The sequence below is a fragment of the Salvelinus fontinalis genome, chromosome 17, assembly GCF_029448725.1.
Source record: "Salvelinus fontinalis isolate EN_2023a chromosome 17, ASM2944872v1, whole genome shotgun sequence".
Classification (NCBI taxonomy): Eukaryota; Metazoa; Chordata; class Actinopteri; order Salmoniformes; family Salmonidae; genus Salvelinus; species Salvelinus fontinalis.
This window is the reverse complement of record NC_074681.1, coordinates 38819975-38842261: the sequence shown is the minus strand read 5'-3', so window position 1 is coordinate 38842261 and position 22287 is coordinate 38819975. Positions and strand designations below refer to the sequence as shown.

The 22287-nt window shown below is 41.7% G+C and overlaps 1 protein-coding gene, 1 long non-coding RNA gene and 1 pseudogene across 2 annotated transcripts; 2 read left to right on the top strand and 1 right to left on the bottom strand.

Moving 5' to 3' along the window:
- The first annotated feature begins 54 nt into the window (after positions 1 to 54).
- Positions 55 to 1342, top strand: LOC129814325 (uncharacterized). The gene is made up of 2 exons (XR_008753244.1): positions 55 to 473; positions 757 to 1342. It is a non-coding gene; the product is annotated as an uncharacterized LOC129814325 (long non-coding RNA).
- A 417-nt stretch (positions 1343 to 1759) lies between these two features.
- On the bottom strand, positions 1760 to 9724 carry LOC129814323 (potassium voltage-gated channel subfamily V member 2-like; annotated as a pseudogene).
- A 184-nt stretch (positions 9725 to 9908) lies between these two features.
- Positions 9909 to 11616, top strand: LOC129814324 (40S ribosomal protein S28). The gene is made up of 4 exons (XM_055867392.1): positions 9909 to 9979; positions 10270 to 10317; positions 10751 to 10875; positions 11507 to 11616. The coding sequence occupies exons 1-3, from the start codon at positions 9941 to 9943 to the stop codon at positions 10871 to 10873; spliced, it is 210 nt and encodes a 69-aa protein (XP_055723367.1). The 5' UTR covers positions 9909 to 9940; the 3' UTR covers positions 10874 to 10875; positions 11507 to 11616.
- Positions 11617 to 22287: the final 10671 nt, after the last annotated feature.

Sequence of the window (22287 nt, the reverse complement as noted above, 5' to 3'; positions counted from 1 at the left end):
CTGGTCATTAGCTGGCACAGCCACAAAGTCATAAAATCAGATTTTAAACCTAACCTTAACCACACTGCTTACTCTAATGCGTAACCCTAACCTTAAATTAAGACCAAAACAGCACATTTTTGTTTTCATGAGTTTTTACAATATAGTCCATTTTGAATTTGCAAATTGGCCATCTAGCGGAAATCTCTCATTCATGACAATAGATTGACGTTGCTAGCTACTGTACTTATTTACCTCAGCCTGCCTAGTCGACTAGCTAGCCATCCAGCTAGCCAGACAGTTTTATTTAGCTAACATTAGCTAGCTAGCTAGCTACTGTAATTGTTATTGTAGCTTTCTGTTTGTATGTGGCTTGCACTTCAATGGCATCCCTCGAGGAGATTTTCTTGTATCTTTCCAACCAGGCGAAGTACTATGAAGGCACCACTGATCTCGACAAGAGGCGCAACATTCAGAGAAATTCACAATTCAGGGTAACGCTAAGCAGTTAACTTCTATTAGATAATTGGACAGATTAAGCTATGAACAACCATTTTCCATCTAGCTAGTTGGTCATCTATATGTTGCTAGCTATACATATAGTTCAGTGAAGGCTGCTGAGGGGAGGGGGGGTGAGAAAGAAAGTGAGCGAAGGAGAGAGAAGTGGGAAGAGAGTGGAAGAGAGACAGAGAGAGAGAGAAACAGAGAGAGAAAGACAGCAATGCAAATGTACTTAGACTTGAGTATTTCAACAACTCTTCTCTTCCAACTTGTTAGGCAATCATGTACCTACAAGGGAAGGATGGCCAGCCACACAGGAAGTTGATTTTTTACTAAGGAGGAGAAGGAGGCTGTGCTGACCGAGATACATGCTGGCCATTTCAGTGAAGCGCGCATGATTGCCAAAATCAACCTACGCTTCTTCTGACTGGGAATTGTCAAGGAGGTGGACAGCTGGGAAAGTGAAATAACCTTTTGTCTATCAATCACATTCTATTATATCTGACATTATTATGATTTCAATTAATGTCATATCAGAGAGCGCACAATGTTTCAATTTGTCACTTGTAGCTTAATATTCTGTCTGTAGTTGTGTGAGAGACACACATTTCAACCTTGAATATAGATTTAATTATTGTCAAATACGTTTTACCAATGTAGAGCAGAAGGTTGTTTTGATTGTTATTTAAATCAAACATGTATTATTATTTCCCACACAGATGTGCAGTTGTTTTTTGTAGATGGCTTCATCTTTCCATATTATCACTGATTAACTAGTTGTGGTAACATGTTATAGTTAACCCCCTAGAGTTGATTGATGCACAATCTAAGTTACATAATTAAAAAAATGCCCATCAAAATATGTCAGTTAAAGATAGAGGTATCTGTTTCTGTAGCACTTCTGCATCTGCGGTGAAAGGTGTCAGCGCTAGAGCAGTGTTAGTCAGACCATGAGACATCCCGGAAATCAGTCTACTCATGAAAACTTCTGTAGCATCCGAACGGTTTGACCTACAAACTATTATCCCTCTATGGAAAGCGGTACCGAAAAAATGAATGAAGGTATGATGGTAGTTTTGTACCTACCCCAAATATTGGTTAAATATGCGTAAAAAATGTATAATAAATTGTATACAGTACCAGTCAAACGTTAGGACACACCTACTCATTCAAGGGTTTTTCTTTATTTTTACTATTTTCTACATTGTTGAAAAATTGTAAAGACATCAAAACTATGAAATAACACATATGGAATCATGTAGTAACCAAAAAATGAGATTCTTCAGAGTAGCCATCATTTGCCTTGATGACAGCTTTACACACTCTTGGCATTCTCTCAACCAGCTTCATGAGGAATTATTTTCCAACAGTCTTGAAGGAGTTCCCACACATGCTGAGCACTTTGGCTGCTTTTCCTTCACTCATTTGGGTTGAGGTCGGGTGATTGTGGAGGCCAGGTGGAAGCCAGGTCATTTGATGCAGCACTCCAGCCCTTACACAGCCTTACACAGCCATGTCGTGTGGAAAAACAAATGATAGTCCCACTAAGCGCAAACTAGATGGGGTGGCGTATCACTGCAGAATGCTGTGGTAGCCGTGCTGGTTAACTGTGCCTTGAATTTTAAATAAATCACACAGTGTCAACAGCAAAGCACCCCCACACCATCACGCCTCCTCCGCCATGCTTCATGGTGGGAACCATACATGCGGAGATCAGCTATTCACCTACTCTGCGTCTCACAAATAGGTAAAAGACGAATACCAACCCTACCTTGTCACAACACAAAAAAATCCACAAATTAACTTTTAACAAGGCACACCTGTTAATTGAAATGCATTCCAGGTGACTACTTCATGAAGCTGGTTGAGAGAATGTCAAGAGTGTGCAAAGCTGTCATCAAGGCAAAGGGCGGCTATTTTGAAGAATCTCAAACATTTGTTTAACACTTTTTTGGTTACTACATGATTCCATATGTGTTATGTCATAGTTTTGATGTCTTCACTTTTATTCTACAATGTAGAAAATAGTCAAAATAAAGAAAAACCCTGGAATGCGTAGGTGTGTCCAAACTTTTGACTGGTACTGGATATAACAAAAATGCTAAATGATACATGGTCATACTATCTTAAAACAATTCCATATGTCAGCTTAGCCTTTTAAGAATGAATGCACTACATTCCTAGCCGGCAGTCTGTGCGGATGTGAGACATTCAACATGCTGAACAGTTGAGATGAAATAACTTTTATTCTTTGCACATTCTTTGCAACCATTGCATAGTCTATTTATTGCAATTGAGTCCTGTATACAGTACTACAGTGTATCCAGTGCCTTCAGAAAGTATTCACACCCCTTGACTTTTTCCACATTTTGTTGTGTTACTGCCTGAATTTAAAATGGATTAAATTGAGATTTTGTGTCACTGGCTTACAAATAATACCCCATAATCTCAAAGTGGAATTATGTTTTTGAGTCAATAAGTATTCATCCCCAAGCCTAAATAAGTTCAGGAATAAAAATGTGCTCAACAAGTCACATAATAAATTACATAAACTCACTCTGTGTGCAGAAATAGAGTTTAACATAATTTTTGAGTGACTACCTTATCTCTGTACCTCACACATACAAATATCTGTAAGGTCACTCAGTCGAGCAGTGAATTTCAAACACAGATTCAACCACAAAGACCAGGAGGGTTTTCCAATGCCTCGCAAATTGGTAGATTAAAAAAGCAGACATTGCATATCCCTTTGAGCATGGTGAAGTTATTCAACTTTGTATGGTCTATCAATACACCCAGTCACTACAAAGTGACAGGCGTCCTTCCTAACTCAGGAAACTGCTCAGTGATTTCACTATGAGGCCAATGGTGACTTTAAAACAGTTGCAGAGTTTAATGGCTCTGAAAACTGAGGATGGATCCACAACATTGTAGTTACTCCACAATTCTAACCTAATTGACGGAGGGAAAAGGAATAATAATAAATATCCTGTTTACAACAAGGCACTAAAGTAATACTGCAAAAAATGTGGCATTGCAATTTACTTTTTGTCCTGAATACAAAGTGTTATGTTTGGGGCAAATCCAATACAAGACCTGAAAATGGTTGTCTAGCAATGATCAACAACCAATTTGACAGAGCTTGAAGACCTTTGAAAAGAATAATGGTTAAATGTTGAACAATCCAGGTGTGGAAAGCTCTTAGAGACTTAACCAGAAAGACTCACAGCTGTTATCGCTGCCAAAGATGATTCTAACAGGTATTGACTCAGAGGGGTTGAATAGTTATGTAAATTAGATATTTATGTACCATATTTTTGATAAATGATCTAATATTTCAAAAAACATGTTTTCAATTTGTCATTATGGTGTATTGTGTGTAGATAAGTGAGAAACAACCAATTTAATAAATGTTGAATTCAAGCTGTAACACAACAAAATGTGGAATAAGTCAAGGGGTATCCAAACTTTCTGAAGGCACTGTAGTACTGTCTATTTGAATACATTTTAAGTATAGTATAGCTTTAACTGATTATTGCCCATAATGTAGAGATTTAGGGTAGTGCTTAGTACCATGTCAGAGTTGGGTTCAGTTCTACTATACTGTAAATATTGTAGTTTTCTAATACATTTCAATTCATTAGTTGAATGTTCATTTTCTGACTGGAACTGAGAAGTAACTACCTACAGAAAGTATCACCAAACTGCAATAGTGTATTTTACCACGTTATAATAAACTAAGAAGGCCTAATTTCATGTGCTGATTTCGATATTGACAGCCAGCACATTTGATAGATATTTTAGACCTACTTAGGCCAAAAAACAAATATTTATTAGTAAACACTCCAATGGATGCAGTCCATCCCTCAGCTCCTATAGTGGTTTGTGCAACGTTGCCTAATAAATGTTGTTCATTACACAATTATAGGCATGAATGCCTGATAAAAAAAAGTTGATTCCGCTCAGCTTAGCTGCATCAGGTGCTATTCTTAGAAACCGATCCCGACGCCTCCTCTGCCCGACATTTACTTTCCTACAGCCTCAGGCTTAGAACATTGTCAGAGGCAGATGGGGTTTCCAGCGTGAGGGCGAGAAAGGCATTTAAGGTTAGTAACCAGCATTGGCGTTAGGATCTCACTCAACACCCACACGGTTCTAATTCCTGCTCGGATGGTACGCGGTGTAACGATTGTCAGAGCCGTCCGAAGGCTGTGGTTCGAAGCAGCCATCGAACTTTCGCCGCAAACGTTTCTTGATCCGAAAGGTGCGTACTCTTGGGCCTGTGGTCTGGGTGTACTCCTGGGCCTTGAGCTTGGTGTAGTGGTCGGAGAACTTGTTGAAGAGGATTGAGATGGGCATTCCATTGAGGATGATGCCAAAGGAGATGCAGCACAAATGCCACGCAGCGACCCATATAGGAGATGGGCACCACGTCACCATAGCCCACAGTGGAGATACTGACCTGTAGGACAAAGAGGGAAATGGTGTTGTGTTGTTAATCTCAAAGAACATCTCAGTAAATGCCACATACTATACAGGACACCCTGGTTTCTATGCTGAGAGAACATACTGCATATTTCCACTTGAATCTGGATTCAACCAAATGAAGGAGCCTAGGTAAAGGAAACAAGCCCACACCAAACTCCTTAAAACTTGCAATATTTTCTGCGCTGTATAGGTTTAAAAAAAACATTATTAGCCCTTCTTTAAAAAAACATTATCACACAGCACTTGGGAGTAAGCCTGACATTAATCACTGATCTAGGTCATGATTATAGTGGATGTTAGTTACAGATGTTACAGATGTTAGTTACAGCACTAATCATGAACAGTATGTCAGGTACGGAAACAGTTCTGGGAACAACAAAGACTTACAATATGATACTGAGAAATTCAAAACAGAAAAGCATTTTTGTCATGAAAATCTTGTTATGCCTCTTTCCGCATGATGAAAGTTAACCACAAACAGGAAATTGATCCTTTATGTATACTGCCACTGGCTACATCAATTGAGAGTTCAAAGAAGAGGTAAATGCCTGAAAAAGCCATTTGCAAATACACAAAAGTCTGTGGATTCGGCTATTTCAGCCAAACCCGCTGCTGACAGGTGTATAAAATTGATCACACAGCCATGTAATCTCCATAGATAAACAATGGCAGTAGAATGGCCTTACTGAAGAACTCAGTGACTTTCAACATGGCACGGTCAGTTTGCCAACTGTAAGTGCTGTTATTGTGAAGTGGAAACGCCTAGGAGCAACAACGGCTCAGCCGCGAAGTGGTAGGCCACACATGCTCACAGAATGGGACCGCCGAGTGCTGAAGCGCGTAGCAGGTAAAAATTTTGGGGAAGGCCCTTTCCTGTTTCAGCATGACAATGCCCTCGTCCACAAGGCGAAGTCCATACAGAAATGGTGTGTCGAGATCGGTGTGGAAGAACATGACTGGCGTGCACAGAGCCCTGACTTCAACCACATCGAACACCTTTGGGATGAATTGGAACATCGACTGTGAGCCCGGCCTAATCACCCAACATCAATGCCCACGTCACCAATGCTCTTGTGGCTGAATGGAAGCAAGTCCCCGCAGCAATGTTGCAACATCTAGTGGAAAGCCTTCCCAGAAGAGTGGAAGCTGTTATAGCAGCAAAAGGGGGACCAGCTCCATATTAATTCCCATGATTTTGAAATTAGATTTTTGATGAGCAGGTGTCCACATAGACTACATGACCAAAAGTGTGTTGCTAAAATAGAAGTGGCATACCATAGGAGAAGAAATGAAACATAGAGCATATTGTACAGAAGACAAAACATAAAGAAGATGGAGTTGTTTACTCACAGCGGCCCACCACCAAGCGTCAGTTATGCTGCTGAAGGGGGTGCCTGGCTGGTCCAGCTCCACAGAGTGCATGAGGGCCGAGAAGGTGAAGATGCCCAGGATAATGAACAGGAAAAGGCAGCACACCTGCTCTGAGCACTGCCGGATGGTGAAGACAAACGCTCGCATGCCCGTGGAATGCTTGGCCAACTTGAGGATGCGGAAGATGCGCATGAGCTTGACCACCTTGAGCACCTTGCTAACCTTGCTGACCCAGGCCATGGTCTTCAGGTCCTCCTGGGCACTGGCATCATTTACGTCTGTGAAAATCTCAAAAATAATCTGGATGAAGTAGGGCCGTCAGCCAAAAGGTCCACAAAGTTTAGAGCACTTTTCACAAAGTCTTTGATGTCACAGGTGGTGAGCAGCCTCAATAGGTACTCAAAGGTGAAGAATACGATGGAGACGATCTCCACACACTCCATGTAAGTCTTGCCGTAGATGGTGTACTTCCTCAGCTCCTTCACCGTGTTGAGGGTCATCGCCACAATGGAGATGAGGACGAAAATATTGGAGAACACGGCGAAGCCCTTAGCCACTAATGAGGAGTAAGGGTTCTCCATCAGGTCCCAGAGGGCCTTGCGGAATCCCCCCACCCCTCCCCAGGAACATGGTCTTGAACATGGCCTCCCCGCCCCAGTGGGCCGGCTTGATCTCGTCGATGGTTGACCTTCAAGCCATCTTTGATCTCATCCACCTTTTCTTCAAACAGGATGCGGCAACACCTCGGAGTGTCCCTAATGCGCAGACCCCAGACGTTCATCTCCTCCTCAAAATTGAGCGGGCATAGACTCTCCATCACCCACATGACATTACTGCAGCAGAAGTGGAAGATGTAATGGAAGAAAGTGGTGTCCCGGTCAAAGAAGAACTCATTTTTGCGGACCGAATAGTCGTCACAGAGTGTCATCCTCTTCATAGGATCGGTACAGAGGGCCAGAGAGCCAATCCTGGTTTTTGAGTAGAGGAGAACTAGGTGGATTGGGAATTGAAAGACTTTCCCACTGACACTGATTGTGAATATGTTGGATTGTCTGGCGACACATTTTTCTTTCTCCCTTTTCTTCTCTGGCCTTTTCTCCTTCAGAACCACTGTCTGAGGAGCAGGGCTGCCTAGGTAGTCCATAGACGTCCATGCTTTCACAGAGCTTTCCTGCCCAAAAGGGAAGGTAGTGTCTGGTTTCTCTGCGCTCTGGGATAAGCTGGTGTTCAGCTTCACACTGGCAAACAAACTGGAGCGCCACTTTTTTAGGTGGCAAGGGTTTCTTGAAGGTTGTTCCATTGGAAATCTATGAGAAGAAAATAAATCTTGCTCACCCAGTGAAAGTTAAGTCATTAAAGAAAGACATTACCAGTAAATCCAATATCCCACACGTTTTTCATTCCTCGAAATGAAGAACAACAAAAGGATGATTTTCTTCATCCTTTTTCTTCCAAATTCAGCAGGGAGAGGAAAAGCTATGCCGTGTTTGATTGGACGTGCAAGACGATCTAGAGCATGAGTTGGGGATTCATCCTCCTCACTGATTCTCTAATTTCATTGCTGTTCTTTCTATCCTAACAGGAGTTAAAAATACTGTCAGTGAGGATTAGTGTTGTGATTTAAGGATTTGGTGCTGGGAGGAGGGAAATGCAGAGCAGAGACAGCAGTCGTTCATTTGTGACAGGGCTATTAAAGGCTTACAGGTACATGCAGTTCAAACTGGACAGAAAGGAATCACAGTAAACAACCTCACGTATACCTTCATATCTATGCATTCATTCCAACCTCCATCATTTCACATTAATCCCATTGGTTGCAATTTTATCGTGCAGATCAATTCCCCCTTATTTCCACTGGCCTATAGACAGTATTTCTACATTAAAGTAGCAATCTGCTGTTACTACATCCATTTTTGGACCTAATAAATTAATGATATGTACCCTATGTTTCTTGAAGAACATAATTTATAAATGCCTCGTGAGCATAGTTCAACCCCAAAATATAAGCTTGTTTTACTCCAATGTTAGTAAACAATGTAAATGTAAGCTCTGCCCTTAACCTTGTTCTGAACACCTCCAAAACAAACGTCATGTGGTTTGGTAAATAGAATGCCCCTCTCTCAACTGGTGTGATTACTACCTCTGAGGGTTTAGAGTTTAAGGTAGTCACCTCATACAAGTACTTGGGAGTATTGCTAGACGGTGCACTGTCCTTCTCTCTGCACATATCAAAGCTGCAGCTAAGGTTAAATCTAGACTTGGTTTCCTCTATCGTAATCACTCTCTTTCACCCCAGCTGGCAAACTAACCCTGATTCAGATGACCATCCTACCCATGCTAGATTACAGAAACTTAATTTATAGATCGGCAGGTAAGGGTGCTCTCCAGCGGCTAGATGTTCTTTACCATTCGGCCATTAGATTTGCCACCAATGCTCCTTATAGGACACATCACTGCACTCTATACTCCTCTGTAAACTGGTCATCTCTGTATACCCGTCGCAAGACCCACTGGTTGGTGCTTATTTATAAACAATTTTAGGCCTCACTCCGCCCTATCTGAGATACCTACTGCAGCCCTCATCCTCCACATACAACACCCATTCTGCCAGTCACATTCTGTTATAGGTCCCCAAAGCACACACATCCCTGGGTCGCTACTCTTTTCAGTTCGCTGCAGTTAGCGACTGGAGCGAGCTGAAAAAAAACACTCAAGTGGACAGTTTTACCTCGATCTCTTCATTCAAAGACTCAATTATGGACACTTACTGACAGTTGTGGCTGCTTCGCCTGATGTATTGTTGTCTCTACCTTCTTGCCGGTGTCTTTGCCCAATAATGTTTGTACCATGTTGTGTTGCTACCATGCTGTGATGCTCCCATGCTATGTTGTTGTCTTAGGTCTCACTTTATGTAGTGTTGTGGTGTCTCTCTTGTCGTGATGTGTTTTGTCCTATATTTTATTTTTATTTTGTATTTTTAATCCCAGCCCGTCCCTGCAGGAGGCCTTTTGCCTTTTGGTAGGCCATCATTGTAAATAAGAATTTGTTCATAACTGACTTGCCTAGTTAAATAAAGGTTAATTAAAAAAATAATAATAATAATTAAAAATTAAACATCCTTCAAATTTTCATTGATAGACACATTTTATTGATAGACTATATTTGTAAGTGCCATTACAAGTGCATTTGTTTTGTCTAGTCCTTCGAAATTCAACTTTATATTGATGTGAGACTCCACACTGCTTTAATTAGTTTAGCGGGCTTTGTCTTTGCGATGAAAATATACCTATAAAATAATATATATTTTTTATGTAACTATAATTAGAAATCAAAGGCATTATACTGATTATTCATCCCCCCCATCCGCCTATTTTATGGAGTGGAATGAACCACAATACCGGAACCGGAAATGTACATTTATTTTAATAATACTATGTTTTTAATCCAGGGAGATGTATTTTTGAAAGCATATCATACATAATATGAAATAATATAATTATAAAGTGCGTAAATGTATTAAAAATTGAAAATATTTTGGATTAGAGTTTGAATATATACCGTATTCTCACCACGTGACTTCCTTTCCAGTCAACCTGACAATATGGATGCCAGCCGCGTGCAGCCGATCAAGCTTGCAAGAGTAAGAAAACGCAATCATATTTAAGAGACTTTCAAGATATTAATGTGTACATTCGTAAATACTCAGTGTTTCTTTTGAGCTAATTTAAAAAAAAAGTTCCTGCCACGTTTATACTTGAACGGAGCCTCATAGCTTGGTGAGCTGCGCGTGCTGGAAGTGCTAAATTACAGCAACCATTAATTTATCTAGCTTAAAACTCGCTGGGTAATTTAACTGAAAAACAGGCACTCTTACATCCCACGTTACCTCAGATGTGTAGTTGGCTAACTAACCGTTTTACACTCCTCCAGGTCACCAAGGTGCTCGGGAGAACTGGTTCCCAGGGACAGTGCACCCAGGTATGTGTTACTGAAACGCTAGTAGTATTAGCTAACTTGATAGCCAATCAGACAATCAATGTTGATGGTTAGCAAAGTTAGCTTGCTAATGGTGATGTATTGTGCACTAACTAGTAGTCCTTGATTCCACGTCTGTTCTTCTGGCTATACCACATGCTAATGTATAAGTATCCTGCATAGTTAGATTGGTTGTGGCAAAAGGTCACTAAATTAGCCAGCTAACATGTCATGGTAAAACAAAGTAGGTAGCTAAATCAATGACAGATGTGTATCCCAACTGTCAATACATTGAAATGCAATTTATTAATAGAAATGCACTAGTTAACACGGTGTGATCAGATATATTATTTAGGTCCATGGTTCTGTGTTATGGAATCTGTAAACAGTGTAGTGTGTGGCTGTTGCATGTTCTAATGTATCCTGTCTGTCTCAGGTCCGTGTGGAGTTCATGGATGACAGCAACCGGTCGATCATCAGGAATGTGAAGGGGCCGGTCAGAGAGGGTGATGTGCTGACACTTCTGGAGTCTGAAAGAGAAGCCAGGAGGCTGCGATAAAGGTGTGGGCCATACTATTGTCCAGGTCAAGCAGGGCTCTCCAACCCGGTTCCTGGAGAGCTATACTCCTGTAGGATCACGCCAACACCAGTTGGAACTCACCTGATTAAGCATATCAACCAGCTAATTATTCGAATCAGGGTTGCCGTGAACATACAGGATCGTAGTTCTCCAGGAACAGGGTTGGAAAGCCCTGATATTAAGGCAGTCGTGTGTACTCCTAGACGGTAGTTGGGTGGGCATGTTTTTGCTTCAGCCTGATTCAGTTAATCGTGGTCGTGAGGAGCAGTTTAGGAATCAGGTGTGTCGAAGTAGGGCTGGAATGCAATCCTGCAGGAGGGGTGCCCATTCCTGAAGTAGCTTTTGGTGTGAAAATCTAAGGGAACTATAAACCAATGTTGCTATCAATGTCCCTCAAGGGAAGTCAACACCACTCACCACGGTCTCTAAAAGTATTACTTTGGGGTATAAGGTAAATAATTGTGTCGGTGGACTGGGAAATCATTCGGCTCTACTTCCACTTGTATGTCATCCCAGGAATAGGTGTCAATTGTGTCCTTGGGTCTGTTATTTTGCTGTTTAAAAAAATGGTACGTGCATAAATGTAATGAATTCCCACATCTTTCCTTGCAGTGCCCGGCGAAGTTGTGAGATGCCAAACCAACGCCTGGGGTGCAGACGCCCCATCAGTTCATCTGCAATGGTCCCACATCTCACTTGTGCAGTTTAAGAAAAAATAAAAATGTGTTCAAGGTGAAGATTTGTGTTTTTCTTGTTCAATGACCAATGTGTGTAGACATGTTGTGGACCTAAGTTAACTGTAATGGTAGTTTATTTTAAAGTACTCTAAATGGATGCCACCTGTCGCGTTGATGATCCTATTTTGAACATACAATTCCCACCTACTGCTGCTAGGTAGGCTAAACTGCTGAAGTAGAACCTTAATAGGTTTGATTTGAATGATTGCTCTCCTTTTGTCAGAAGAGAAGCGTACAGAAATGTACTGTACAGGGACAAAGTAGCAGCGGCGTACTGATTCGGTCATCACTGGAACTAAATGGTGTGCTGCTAATGTACAGTGTTTGGAATGCTCACCTACGTTTGCTGAATTTTACACTGAGCCATGGCCCCCCTGTGCACTCCTGTAGATTTGAACGGCTTGGCGGGATTTTCACTATATTGCTTATGCCTATCCAATAGTTTCAGATCCACAGGGGTGGGTAGGAGGGCTACGGGTGGGTTTCAGCCTGTACTTAGGACTGTAGCTTATTTGTAGGCCTACAGTGCCACTACAGTAATTTTGATGTTTTTTCATTAGATTGAAATATTAAGAGGTGGAATGTTTCTCTTATTTGGATTGGGTTTTGTAGCCTGATCATGATTTGAGAGCAAGGGTTCCATGATAGCTTTTATTATTTTAACAGATCAGGGCTTACTGTAGGTAAGGGTGGCATGAATCAAAGATGGATAAGTGATGACATCTTTACCATTGGGGGGGGATATGGTTAGTCTGCTCAAGGGGTGGTTCTCCCGTAGACCAATGTGACAGTAGCGGGGTCTGTTCATTGACTAGATGAACCAGAAATAAATATTCGTGAGTGGAATGTCTTGCTTCCTCTTACATCTCTGGCTGCATGAACATAGGTCACTGGTCTACAAAAATGGATAATCCTGATCCCACATACTAGTGTAATATGACAGGATGTATAGTATCATAGTGCACAACATTCCCTACAGTGTTGCTATTGGCGTTCCCCAGATTAGATTATTTTTTTGTTTTGTTATAGCCTTATACAGCAGTTTCACTGCTCTAGAATCTTAGGTCAAATATTTCACTATCATTTCCACAAAGTTTAGCCTACCCTTTATTGTTCAGTATTTTACTGTCAAACTTATCTTTTCAGAAGTTGGCACTTTTTTTGTCTGAAGGTTGTTGTAGCAGCATGATTTGCCAAATAATTGTAATGGAACTACCCTGTTGGGGCTTTTCGTTGTGATGCAATATCAGGTTCATGTTGAGTTAGCTCATTTCCAGTAGAGGGAAGCATCGTTCCTAGTTTAACATTACTTTTCAGTAGTCCACAGAGAGGGTTGTGACATCTGCCACAGGGTTATTTTTACACCGATGTTCCGTGAACAGTCACTGAGTGATACACAACTTGAACTCCCTGTCTATAACATTTTGGGCCAGATTCAAGCAAACTTGCAAAAATACACCCTTTCATCAAAATGCAAGTGTGTTTCACCCACTAAGCAGTGTAAACATTTTTTAAATACAGTATTTTTCTGTGGTGCAAGTTTGAATTCCAGCCTCAATGGGAAAAGTTAAACAAGTCCATAAATAACTGAAATGAAAAGCAGGTCAAGCCATTGACAGTTTGAGTGATCTCAAAGTATTCCTTTTGCTATGTGCACCTTTTCAACACCTGTCTGGTTGGTGGTGAAGTTGCTTTCTATTCTGTAACAGCAACACTTACCGTCTACCTATTTCCAACAACTACAGGACAAGGACATACTGTTTGTGGTACCTATTCCACTCATCTACACATGTATTTGGACAGTGATGTTAAATGTGGCTCCAGTACATTTGATCTCAAATCCAAAATATCCTGTAGGGTGACAGTAGAGACGGTCACCTTTTATTTGAGGGTCTTTTCATACGTATCGGATTAACTTTTAAGAAATGAAACCACTTGATAGGTCTATGTATGAAAATACCCTCAATTAAAAGGTGACATTCTGCACTGTCACCTCATGAAACATTTTGACATCACTGTCCAAATACATACGTAGTGGAGTATGTATTCTGAGACCAGAATGGCACGAATACTATCTAAATTAAGCTTGATTGACATTATCATTATGCTTCTCGATACTGTGAAAAATGCCTCAAGTTCCTTTAAACATGACTTGTGTCTGACCTATCATTGTCTATCATGCTTTTGCATGTCTCGTTCCTCTTATCCGATCAATTGTGATTTTGTTCTCTTCTGGTAAGTAAGGATGATGATTATGACCGTAATCAATCAGATAAATGTGAGCTCTCGTGTCTTGTTTAAGAGGGAATTTGGCGAATGGGGAAACCCGTTTTAAATATGTTAAAAGGATGACAGAGCAGAAGACTTGACAGCGTAGAGCAGCATTTGCTGCTGTCTAGTAGAGTACTGTGACTGTTCAGTGGATCAACAGCTCGACACAATCAAAATGACCTGTTGGCTACCCTGTGTCCTGGTGCAACTTTCACTCAGAAAGACGTTAGTTGAAACCCAAAGTGATTTACTTTGGGCCCCTCTCACTGGCATACATTTGCAAATGGACCGGATCAACTTTTGCCAAGCTATTCATGGACTTCGAAGAGGGGTCCAATGACACATGGTATCGTTTGGCATTATCGTGAGCTGTCATTTCTCAGAAGACAGGTGGATGAAAGACCAAGGGGTAACCATTGTTTTCATTCCTGAAGTAATATTTCGACGTACAAAATGACTAAGATGCGCGAGTTTACCCCACTTTCATGTTTACATATCATGAATAGGGTCTTGAGTTGTACCTAACCATGTGACCTGACCAGGAAGAAGAGCCCAACGTTTCAGGTAAAACTCAGGGTCTTAATAATGACGTTTTGGTCATTGAAACCATCTACAATTATTGAAACTACATCTATCAATTCTATATTTACCTCAGAGGAAAACATGCCAAGTAGACACTACCATACATATCAATCTCTAAACAACATGTTGTTGGGTTGTCACAGTTTGTAAACAACTCAGTTGACATTACGAATATAAATATAATATCTCTTAGGTAAGCTGATAACCTATGAGCCATATTTAGTCTCAATCACATTTGACACCCTTGGCGAAGTGAACGACTAGGAAGAGCATGCTGGCACTTGATAAGAAGGAGGGATTCCAAGCATATTGCTTATCAGACTTCTTAGTCAACAACAGCATCTCCAAAAGGGGTGAAAACAACAAGGTGTCAGCTTACTTCTCATCCCTCCACAACACTCCTATCTGACTCATCTACACGGGCAGCAGGTAGCCTAGCGATTAGAGAGGCTAGTCAGCAACCGGAGGGTTGCCTGTTTGTCTCTGTGTGTGTGTATGTCTTTCTCTGTGTGTGTGTCTCTCTCTATGTGTGTCTCTCTCTGTGTGTGTGTGTGTGCATGTCTTTCCCTGTGTGTGTGTGTGTGTGTGTGTGTGTGTGTCTCGCTCTCTCTGTGTGTGTCTCTATGTGTGTGTCTCTGTCTATCTATCTGTGTGTGTGTGTGTGTGTACCTTGTAATACAAGTATAAAGAATAACAAATAATATAAAATGGTAGTAAATAATAATAAACAAATTAAAACAATAAAATGGTAAACAGTCAATATAGAAATATAATAAATATAAAAAGCTAAACATGGAAAACTATGTAATTGTCATCTTCACCATTACGTCAGTACTACAGCCACCATCATCATTACTACTACTACTATTACTACTACTACCACCACCACCACCACCACTAAATTGCTATCATTACCTTCACCCTACTACCCATACCATTACTATTTGGAATGATAATCACAACAACAATAATAATGATAGTAATAACAATAATACTAATTATAAGTAAGTTCATGTTTACTATGCAGATGTTATTATTCAGTGTCCCTCAGGCTATGGCAAGCAAATACATATTTGGCTGCAAGAGGAGCCATTGCTCCTTCGCCCATAAGTATTTTTAGTTTTTCCTCTGGGTTTAATAAGTAAACATTTGGAATAAATGTAGTAATTTCTGTGAATAATGAAGCTCTTGGTGAGGAATATTTCTCTCTTTTTATGTCTGCCGGCTTCTATTGCCAATTGGTGGTCACTCAGCCTGTACTTGGTAAGAATCTGTCTCTGCTTCGTATCTCTGACAGAGTAGAGATAATCAGCCAATTCATATTCTCTGTTTAGGGCCAGATAGCAATTTAGTATGCTTTGGGATTTTGTTTAGTTTTTCCAATGTTGTAAATATGAGTCCGTTGATTGGTTCATTGCATTGTTTATTGGAATTCTTTCTTTTGAAGCAGTGCTGGTGTCAGCTTGGTTGGTTAGGTCCAACACCAGCTGACTGAGGGCTCGTTTCTGGGCTCAGCTCTTGGGTTTGAAGTGCTTTAAATTGTAGACCTGAATTTGGACTTGAATTTAGATGTAGCCAACATTTTAATGATCTTTTCTGTATTGTCATTACCACTGGAAATCGTCCCAATTCTGCCCTACATGCATTAGTTGGTGTATTTCTTTGGATTTGTAGAATTGTCCGGCAAATTTCTGCATGTAGGGCTTCAATTGGATGTTTTTCCCACATTTAAAGTCCAGTTTATTGAGTGGCCCCCAAACCTCACTTCCGTAAAGAGCTATTGGTAGATTACACTGTCAAATATTTTGGTCCAAATTCTAATTGGGATGTTGATTTTGAATAATTTCATTTTTATTGCATACAATGCTCTTTCTTTAAGTACTGTCATATTAAGTTTTCCGATGCAGATATGGTCAGACCAAAAAAAACTAATTTTTTGTGTGTCCAATTATGGTGTTGTTCAGGGTGAATGTATATTTGTGTTTCTGACATCTGTTTTTTTGGGGTGGAAAATCTTGATTTTCATTTTTTTTTAAACTTTTATTTACTGCCAGGTCCCAATTATGGCAATATTGCTCTAGAATGTTAAGGTTTTGACATGTTTATTAATTTGTGTGTATAAGGTGCACATATGGTCAGTAGTGCAATGATTTGGGAGAAAGCCAATTGGATATTTACTTATTACAGGACTTAGCACATAATGTAGTAAGCTTTCTCTATAGCCCGAGGAACACTGAGTATCTATGTCTCCACGACACCATGTTTACAGTAGGATTATGATGTCCTGTCTGTTGTTGTTAAGAAATTCAGGATTTGTTTTTTAATAACCAAAATAGGAAGAGTATAGGCCCTGGATATTCCAAGAGCTGATATTATAAATGAGATCATTAACTAAGTGATATAAACTGGTTTGAGTAAAGTACATTGAAAATAAATAATGTAAATTTCAATATTTGTAGGAGCTCATCTCTCTCTCTCTCTCTCTCTCAGCTTACTTTGGACATTTCAAATATTAACATAATTAATGTGTGCTGCCAAGCCAACCCACAGCTCTCGAAGTCCTCCCCCAGTAGCCTATCCTCGTCAGAGAGGTCTTAGAAACCTTGAATAAGGGTTTCAGATTTGGGGAAATGACACTAATTAATTTATATTTTTGTCATTTTGTCAGGAAATGGGGCTCTGTCTCGGGTTCTGCTGTGGTTTCACATTGTTTCCTCTACAGGGAGAGGTTTTCCAGTGTCTACTCTTCTCAATGGCAAGGCTGTGCTCACTGAGCCTGTACTTTGTCAAGGTTTTTCTAATGTTTTGATCAGTAACCATGGTCAAATGATTGGATGTTCTGGCCCTGAGGCTTCAGTGTGTTAATAGAACAGGTTTGTGAACTCAGCCCCAGGACCAGCTGGATGAGCAGACTCTTGGTATTGCAAGGCTTGGTAATGATATGAGAGGGGGTCACTGTATTTTAGATGTTTTCAAAACTTAATTGCTATTTTTTTTTGTTTGTATTATTAGTGGATATTGGCCTAATTCTGTACTGCATGCATTGTTTGTAGTTTTCCTCTGAACATGTAGGATAATCTTACAGATCTCTGCATGCAGGGTTTCAATGGAGTGTTTGTCCCACTGGGTGAAATCTTGTTTTACAAGTGGACCCCACACCTCGCTGCCATAAAGTAGAATTGGTTCAATGACACATTCAATTAGTTTTATCCAAATTTTTATAGGTATTTCAATTTGAATTCGTTTTTTAATGGTGTAGAATGTCCTGCGTGCTTTCTTTCTCAGTTCATTCACTGCATCATGAAGGTGTCCAGTTGAGCTTATTTTTAAAGTAATTATAGTGTGTGCAGTACTCTATATATTTTGTACCAATTGAGAACTTGGGTATAATTCCCTGAGATCTGGATCTTCTCTGAAAAATCATTATTTTAGTATTTTTGGGGTTTACTGCCAGGGCCCAGGTCTGGCAGTACTGCTCTAGCAGGTCCAGGCTCTGCTGTAGGCCATGTGCTGTGGGTGACAGCAGGCATAGGTCATCTGCAGAGCAGGCATTTAATCTCTGAATTGTGGAGACTAACACCAGGGGCTGAGGATTTTTCTAGAATAGTGGCCAATTCGTTGTAAATATTGAAGAGTGCAGGGCTCAGATTGCAACCCTGGCGAAGGCCCCGCCCCTTGCAAATGTTGATGCTGCAAGTATGATTTACGTTGATTTAATTATGTCATAAGTTTTACCCCCTACACCACTTTCAATAACTTTGTATCACAGTCCTGTATGCCAAATAGAATCAAATGCTTTTTGGAAGTCGATAAAGCAAGCATATATTTTGGTATTTTTTACCAGGGTGTGTAGGGTGTACATTTTGTTAATTTTTTATTTCACCTTTATTTAACCAGGTAGGCTAGTTGAGAACAAGTTCTCATTTACAACTGCAACCTGGCGAAGATAAAGCAAAGCAGTGCGACACGTATATGTGTGTGCAAATGAGGTAAGATAAGGGAGGTAAGGCAATAAATTGGCCATAGTGGCAAAATAATTACAATTTAGCAATTAAACACTAGAGTGATAGATGTGCAGAAGATGAATGTGCAAGTAGAAACACTGGGGTGCAAAGGAGCAAAAATAAATAACATTATGGGGATGAGGTAGTTGGATGGGCTATTTACAGACGGGCTATGTACAGGTACAGTGATCTGTGAGCTGCTCTGACAACTGGTGCGTAAAGTTAGTGAGGGAGTTATGAGTCTCCAGCTTCAGCGATTTTTGTAATTATTTCCAGTCATTGGCAGCAGAAAACTGGAAGGAAAGGCGGCCAAAGGAGGAATTGGCATGGGGGTGACCAGTGAAATATACCTGCTGGAGCACGTGCTACGGGTGGGTGCTGCTATGGTGACCAGTGAGCTGAGATAAGGCGGGGCTTTACCTAGCAAAGACTTATAGATGACCTGGAGCCAGTGGGTTTGGCGGCGAATATGAAGCGAGGGCCAGCCAACGAGAGCATACAGGTCGCAGTGGTGGGTAGTATATGGGGCTTTGGTAACAAAACGGATGGCACTGTGATAGACTGTATCCAATTTGCTGAGTAGAGTGTTAGAGGCTATTTTGTAAATTACATCGCCGAAGTTAAGGATCGGCAGGATAGTCAGTTTTACGAGGGTATGTTTGGCAGCATGAGTGAAGGATGCTTTGTTGCGAAATAGGAAGCCGATTCAAAATGTATTTTTGGATTGGAGATCCTTAATGTGAGTCTGGAAGGAGAGTTTACAGTCTAACCAGACACCTAGGTATTTGTAGTTGTCCACATATTCTAAGTCAGAACCGTCCAGCATCAGTAGTGATGCTGGACGGGCGGGCAGATGCGGGCAGCGATCGGTTGAAAAGCATGCATTTAGTTTTACTTCCATTTAAGAGCAGTTGGAGGCCACGGAAGGAGAGTTGTATGGCATTGAAGCTCATCTGGAGGTTAGTTAACACAGTGTCCAAAGAAGGGCCAGAAGTATACAGAATGGTGTCGTCTGCGTAGAGGTGGATTAGAGAATCACCAGCAGCAAGTGCGACATCATTGATGTATACAGAGAAAAGAGTCGGCCCGAGAATTTAACCCTGTGGCACCCCCATAGAGATTGCCATAGGTCCGGACAACAGGCCCTCCGATTTGACACACTGAACTCTGTCTGATAAGTAGTTGGTGAACCAGGCAAGGCAGTCATTTGAGAAACCAAGGCTGTTCAGTCTGCCGATAAGAATGTGGTGATTGACATAGTCGAAAGCCTTGGCCAGGTCGATGAATACAGCTGCACAGTATTGTCTCTTCTCGGTGGCGATTATGATATCGTTTAGGACCTTGAGCGTGGCTGAGGTGCACCCATGACCAGCTCGGAAACCAGATTGCATAGCGGAGAAGGTACGGTGGGATTCGAAATGGTCAGTGATCTGTTTGTTAACTTGGCTTTCGAAGACGTTAGAAAGGCAGGGTAGGATAAATATAGGTCTGTAGCAGTTTGGGTCTAGAGTGTCTCCCCCTTTGAAGAGGGGGATGACCGTGGCAGCTTTCCAATCTTGAGGGAGAAAGGGAAAGTCTCCCGAGGGAGAAAGGGTGTTGTCATGCCCTCAACCTACTCCATTTCGGCCCCATCAAAGTTAATGGTCCTCCTTTTCCTATAGTCCAATATCAGCTCCTTTGTCTTGCTCACATTGAGGGAGAGGTTGTTGTCCTGGCACCACACTGTCAGATCTCTGACCTCCCTATAGACTGTCTCATCGTCGTCGGTGATCAGGCCTACCAATTGGAGTCGTGCTTGGCCACGCAATCATGGGTGAATAGGGAGTACAGGAGGGGTCTAAGCATGCACACCTGAGGGGCCCCAGTGTTGAGGATCAGCGTGGCAGGTGTGGTTGCCTACCCTTACCACCTGAGGGCGGCCCATCAGGAAGTCCAGGTTCCAGTTGCAGAGGGAGGTGTTTACTCCCAGGGTCCTTAGCTTAGTGATGAGCTTTATGGGCTCTATGGTGTTGAATGCTGAGCTGTAGTCAATTAACAGCATTCTCACATAGGTGTTCCTTTTGTCCAGGTGGGATAGGGCAGTGTGGAGTGCAATAAAGATTGCATCATCTGTGGATCTGTTTGGGCGGTATTCCAATTGGAGTGTGTCTATGGTTTCTGGGATAATGGTGTTGATGTGAGCCATTACCAACCTTTCAAAGCACTTCATGGCTACGGACGTGAGTGCTACGGGTCTGTAGTCATTTAGGCAGGTTGCCTTTGTGTTCTTGGGCACAGGGACTATAGTTGTCTGCTTGAAACATGTTGGTATTACAGACTCAATCAGGGACATGTTTAAAATGTCAGTGAAGACACCTGCCAGTTGGTCAGCACATGCCCAGAGCACACGTCCTGGTAATCCGTCTAGCTCCGCAGCCTTGTGTATGTTGACCTGTTTAAAGGTCTAACTCACGTCGGTTACGGAGAGCGTGATCACACAGTCGTCCGGAACAGCTGATGCTCTCATGCATGCCTCAGTGTTGCTTGCCTTGAAGCGAGCATAGAAGTGATTTAGCTCGTCTGGTAGCCTCGTGTCACTGGGCAGCTTGCGGCTGTGCTTCCCTTTGTAGTCTGTAATAGCAAGCCCTGCCACATAAGACGAGCGTCGGAGCCGGTGTAGTATGATTCAATCTTAGCCCTGTATTGACGCTTTGCCTGTTTGATGGTTCGTCGCAGGGCATAGCAGGATTTCTTGTAAGCTTCCGGGTTAGAGTCCCGCACCTTGAAAGCGGCAGCTCTACCCTTTAGCTCAGTGCGAATGTTGCCTGTAATCCATGGCTTCTGGTTGATGTATGTACGTACAGTCACTGTGGGGACGACGTCCTCGATGCACTTATTGATAAAGCCAGTGTCTGATGTGGTGTACTCCTCAATGCCATCGGAAGAATCCCGGAACATGTTCCAGTCTGTGATAGTCCTGTAGTTTAGCATCTGCTTCATTTGACCACTTTGGATTCAAGGCCTAGAAGCTAGAAGCTTCACTTACAGTGCCTTCGGAAAGTATTCAGATGATTTTATTTTTTTTCAACATTTTGTTAGGGTACAGCCTTATTCTAAAACTGATTAAATTGTTTTTTTTCCAGCTCATAAATCTACACACAATAAATATCACATTTATATAAGTATTCAGACCCTTTACTCAATATTTTGTTGAAGCACTTTTGGCAGCAATTACAGCCTCAAGTCTTCTTTGGGTATACAAGCTTGGCACACCTGTATTTGGGGAGTTTCTCCCATTCTCTGCAGATCCTCTCAAGCGCTGTCAGGTTGGATGGGGGAATGTTGCGGCACAGCTAGTTTCAGGTCTCTCCAGAGATGTTCGATCGGGTTCAAGTCCTGGTTCTGTCTGAGCCACTCAAGGACATTGAGATTTGTCCCAAAGCCACACCTGTGTTGTCTTGGCTGTGTGCTTAGGGTCATTGTCCTGTTGGAAGGTGAACCTTCGCCCCAGTCTGAGGTCCTGAGAGCCGCTGAAAACACCCCACAGCATGATGCCACCACCATGCTTCACCGTAGGGATGGTGCCAGGTTTCCTCCAGATGTGACGCTTGGCATTCAGGCCAAAGAGTTCAATCTTGGTTATCAGACCAGATAATCTTGTTTCTCATGGTCTGAGAGTCTTTAGTTGCCTTTTGGCAAACTCCACGCGGGCTGTCATGTGCCTTTTACTGAGGAGTGGCTTCTGTCTATCCACTCTACCATAAAGGCCTGATTCGTGGAGTGATGCAGAGATGGTTGTCCTTCTGGAAGGGTCTCCCAT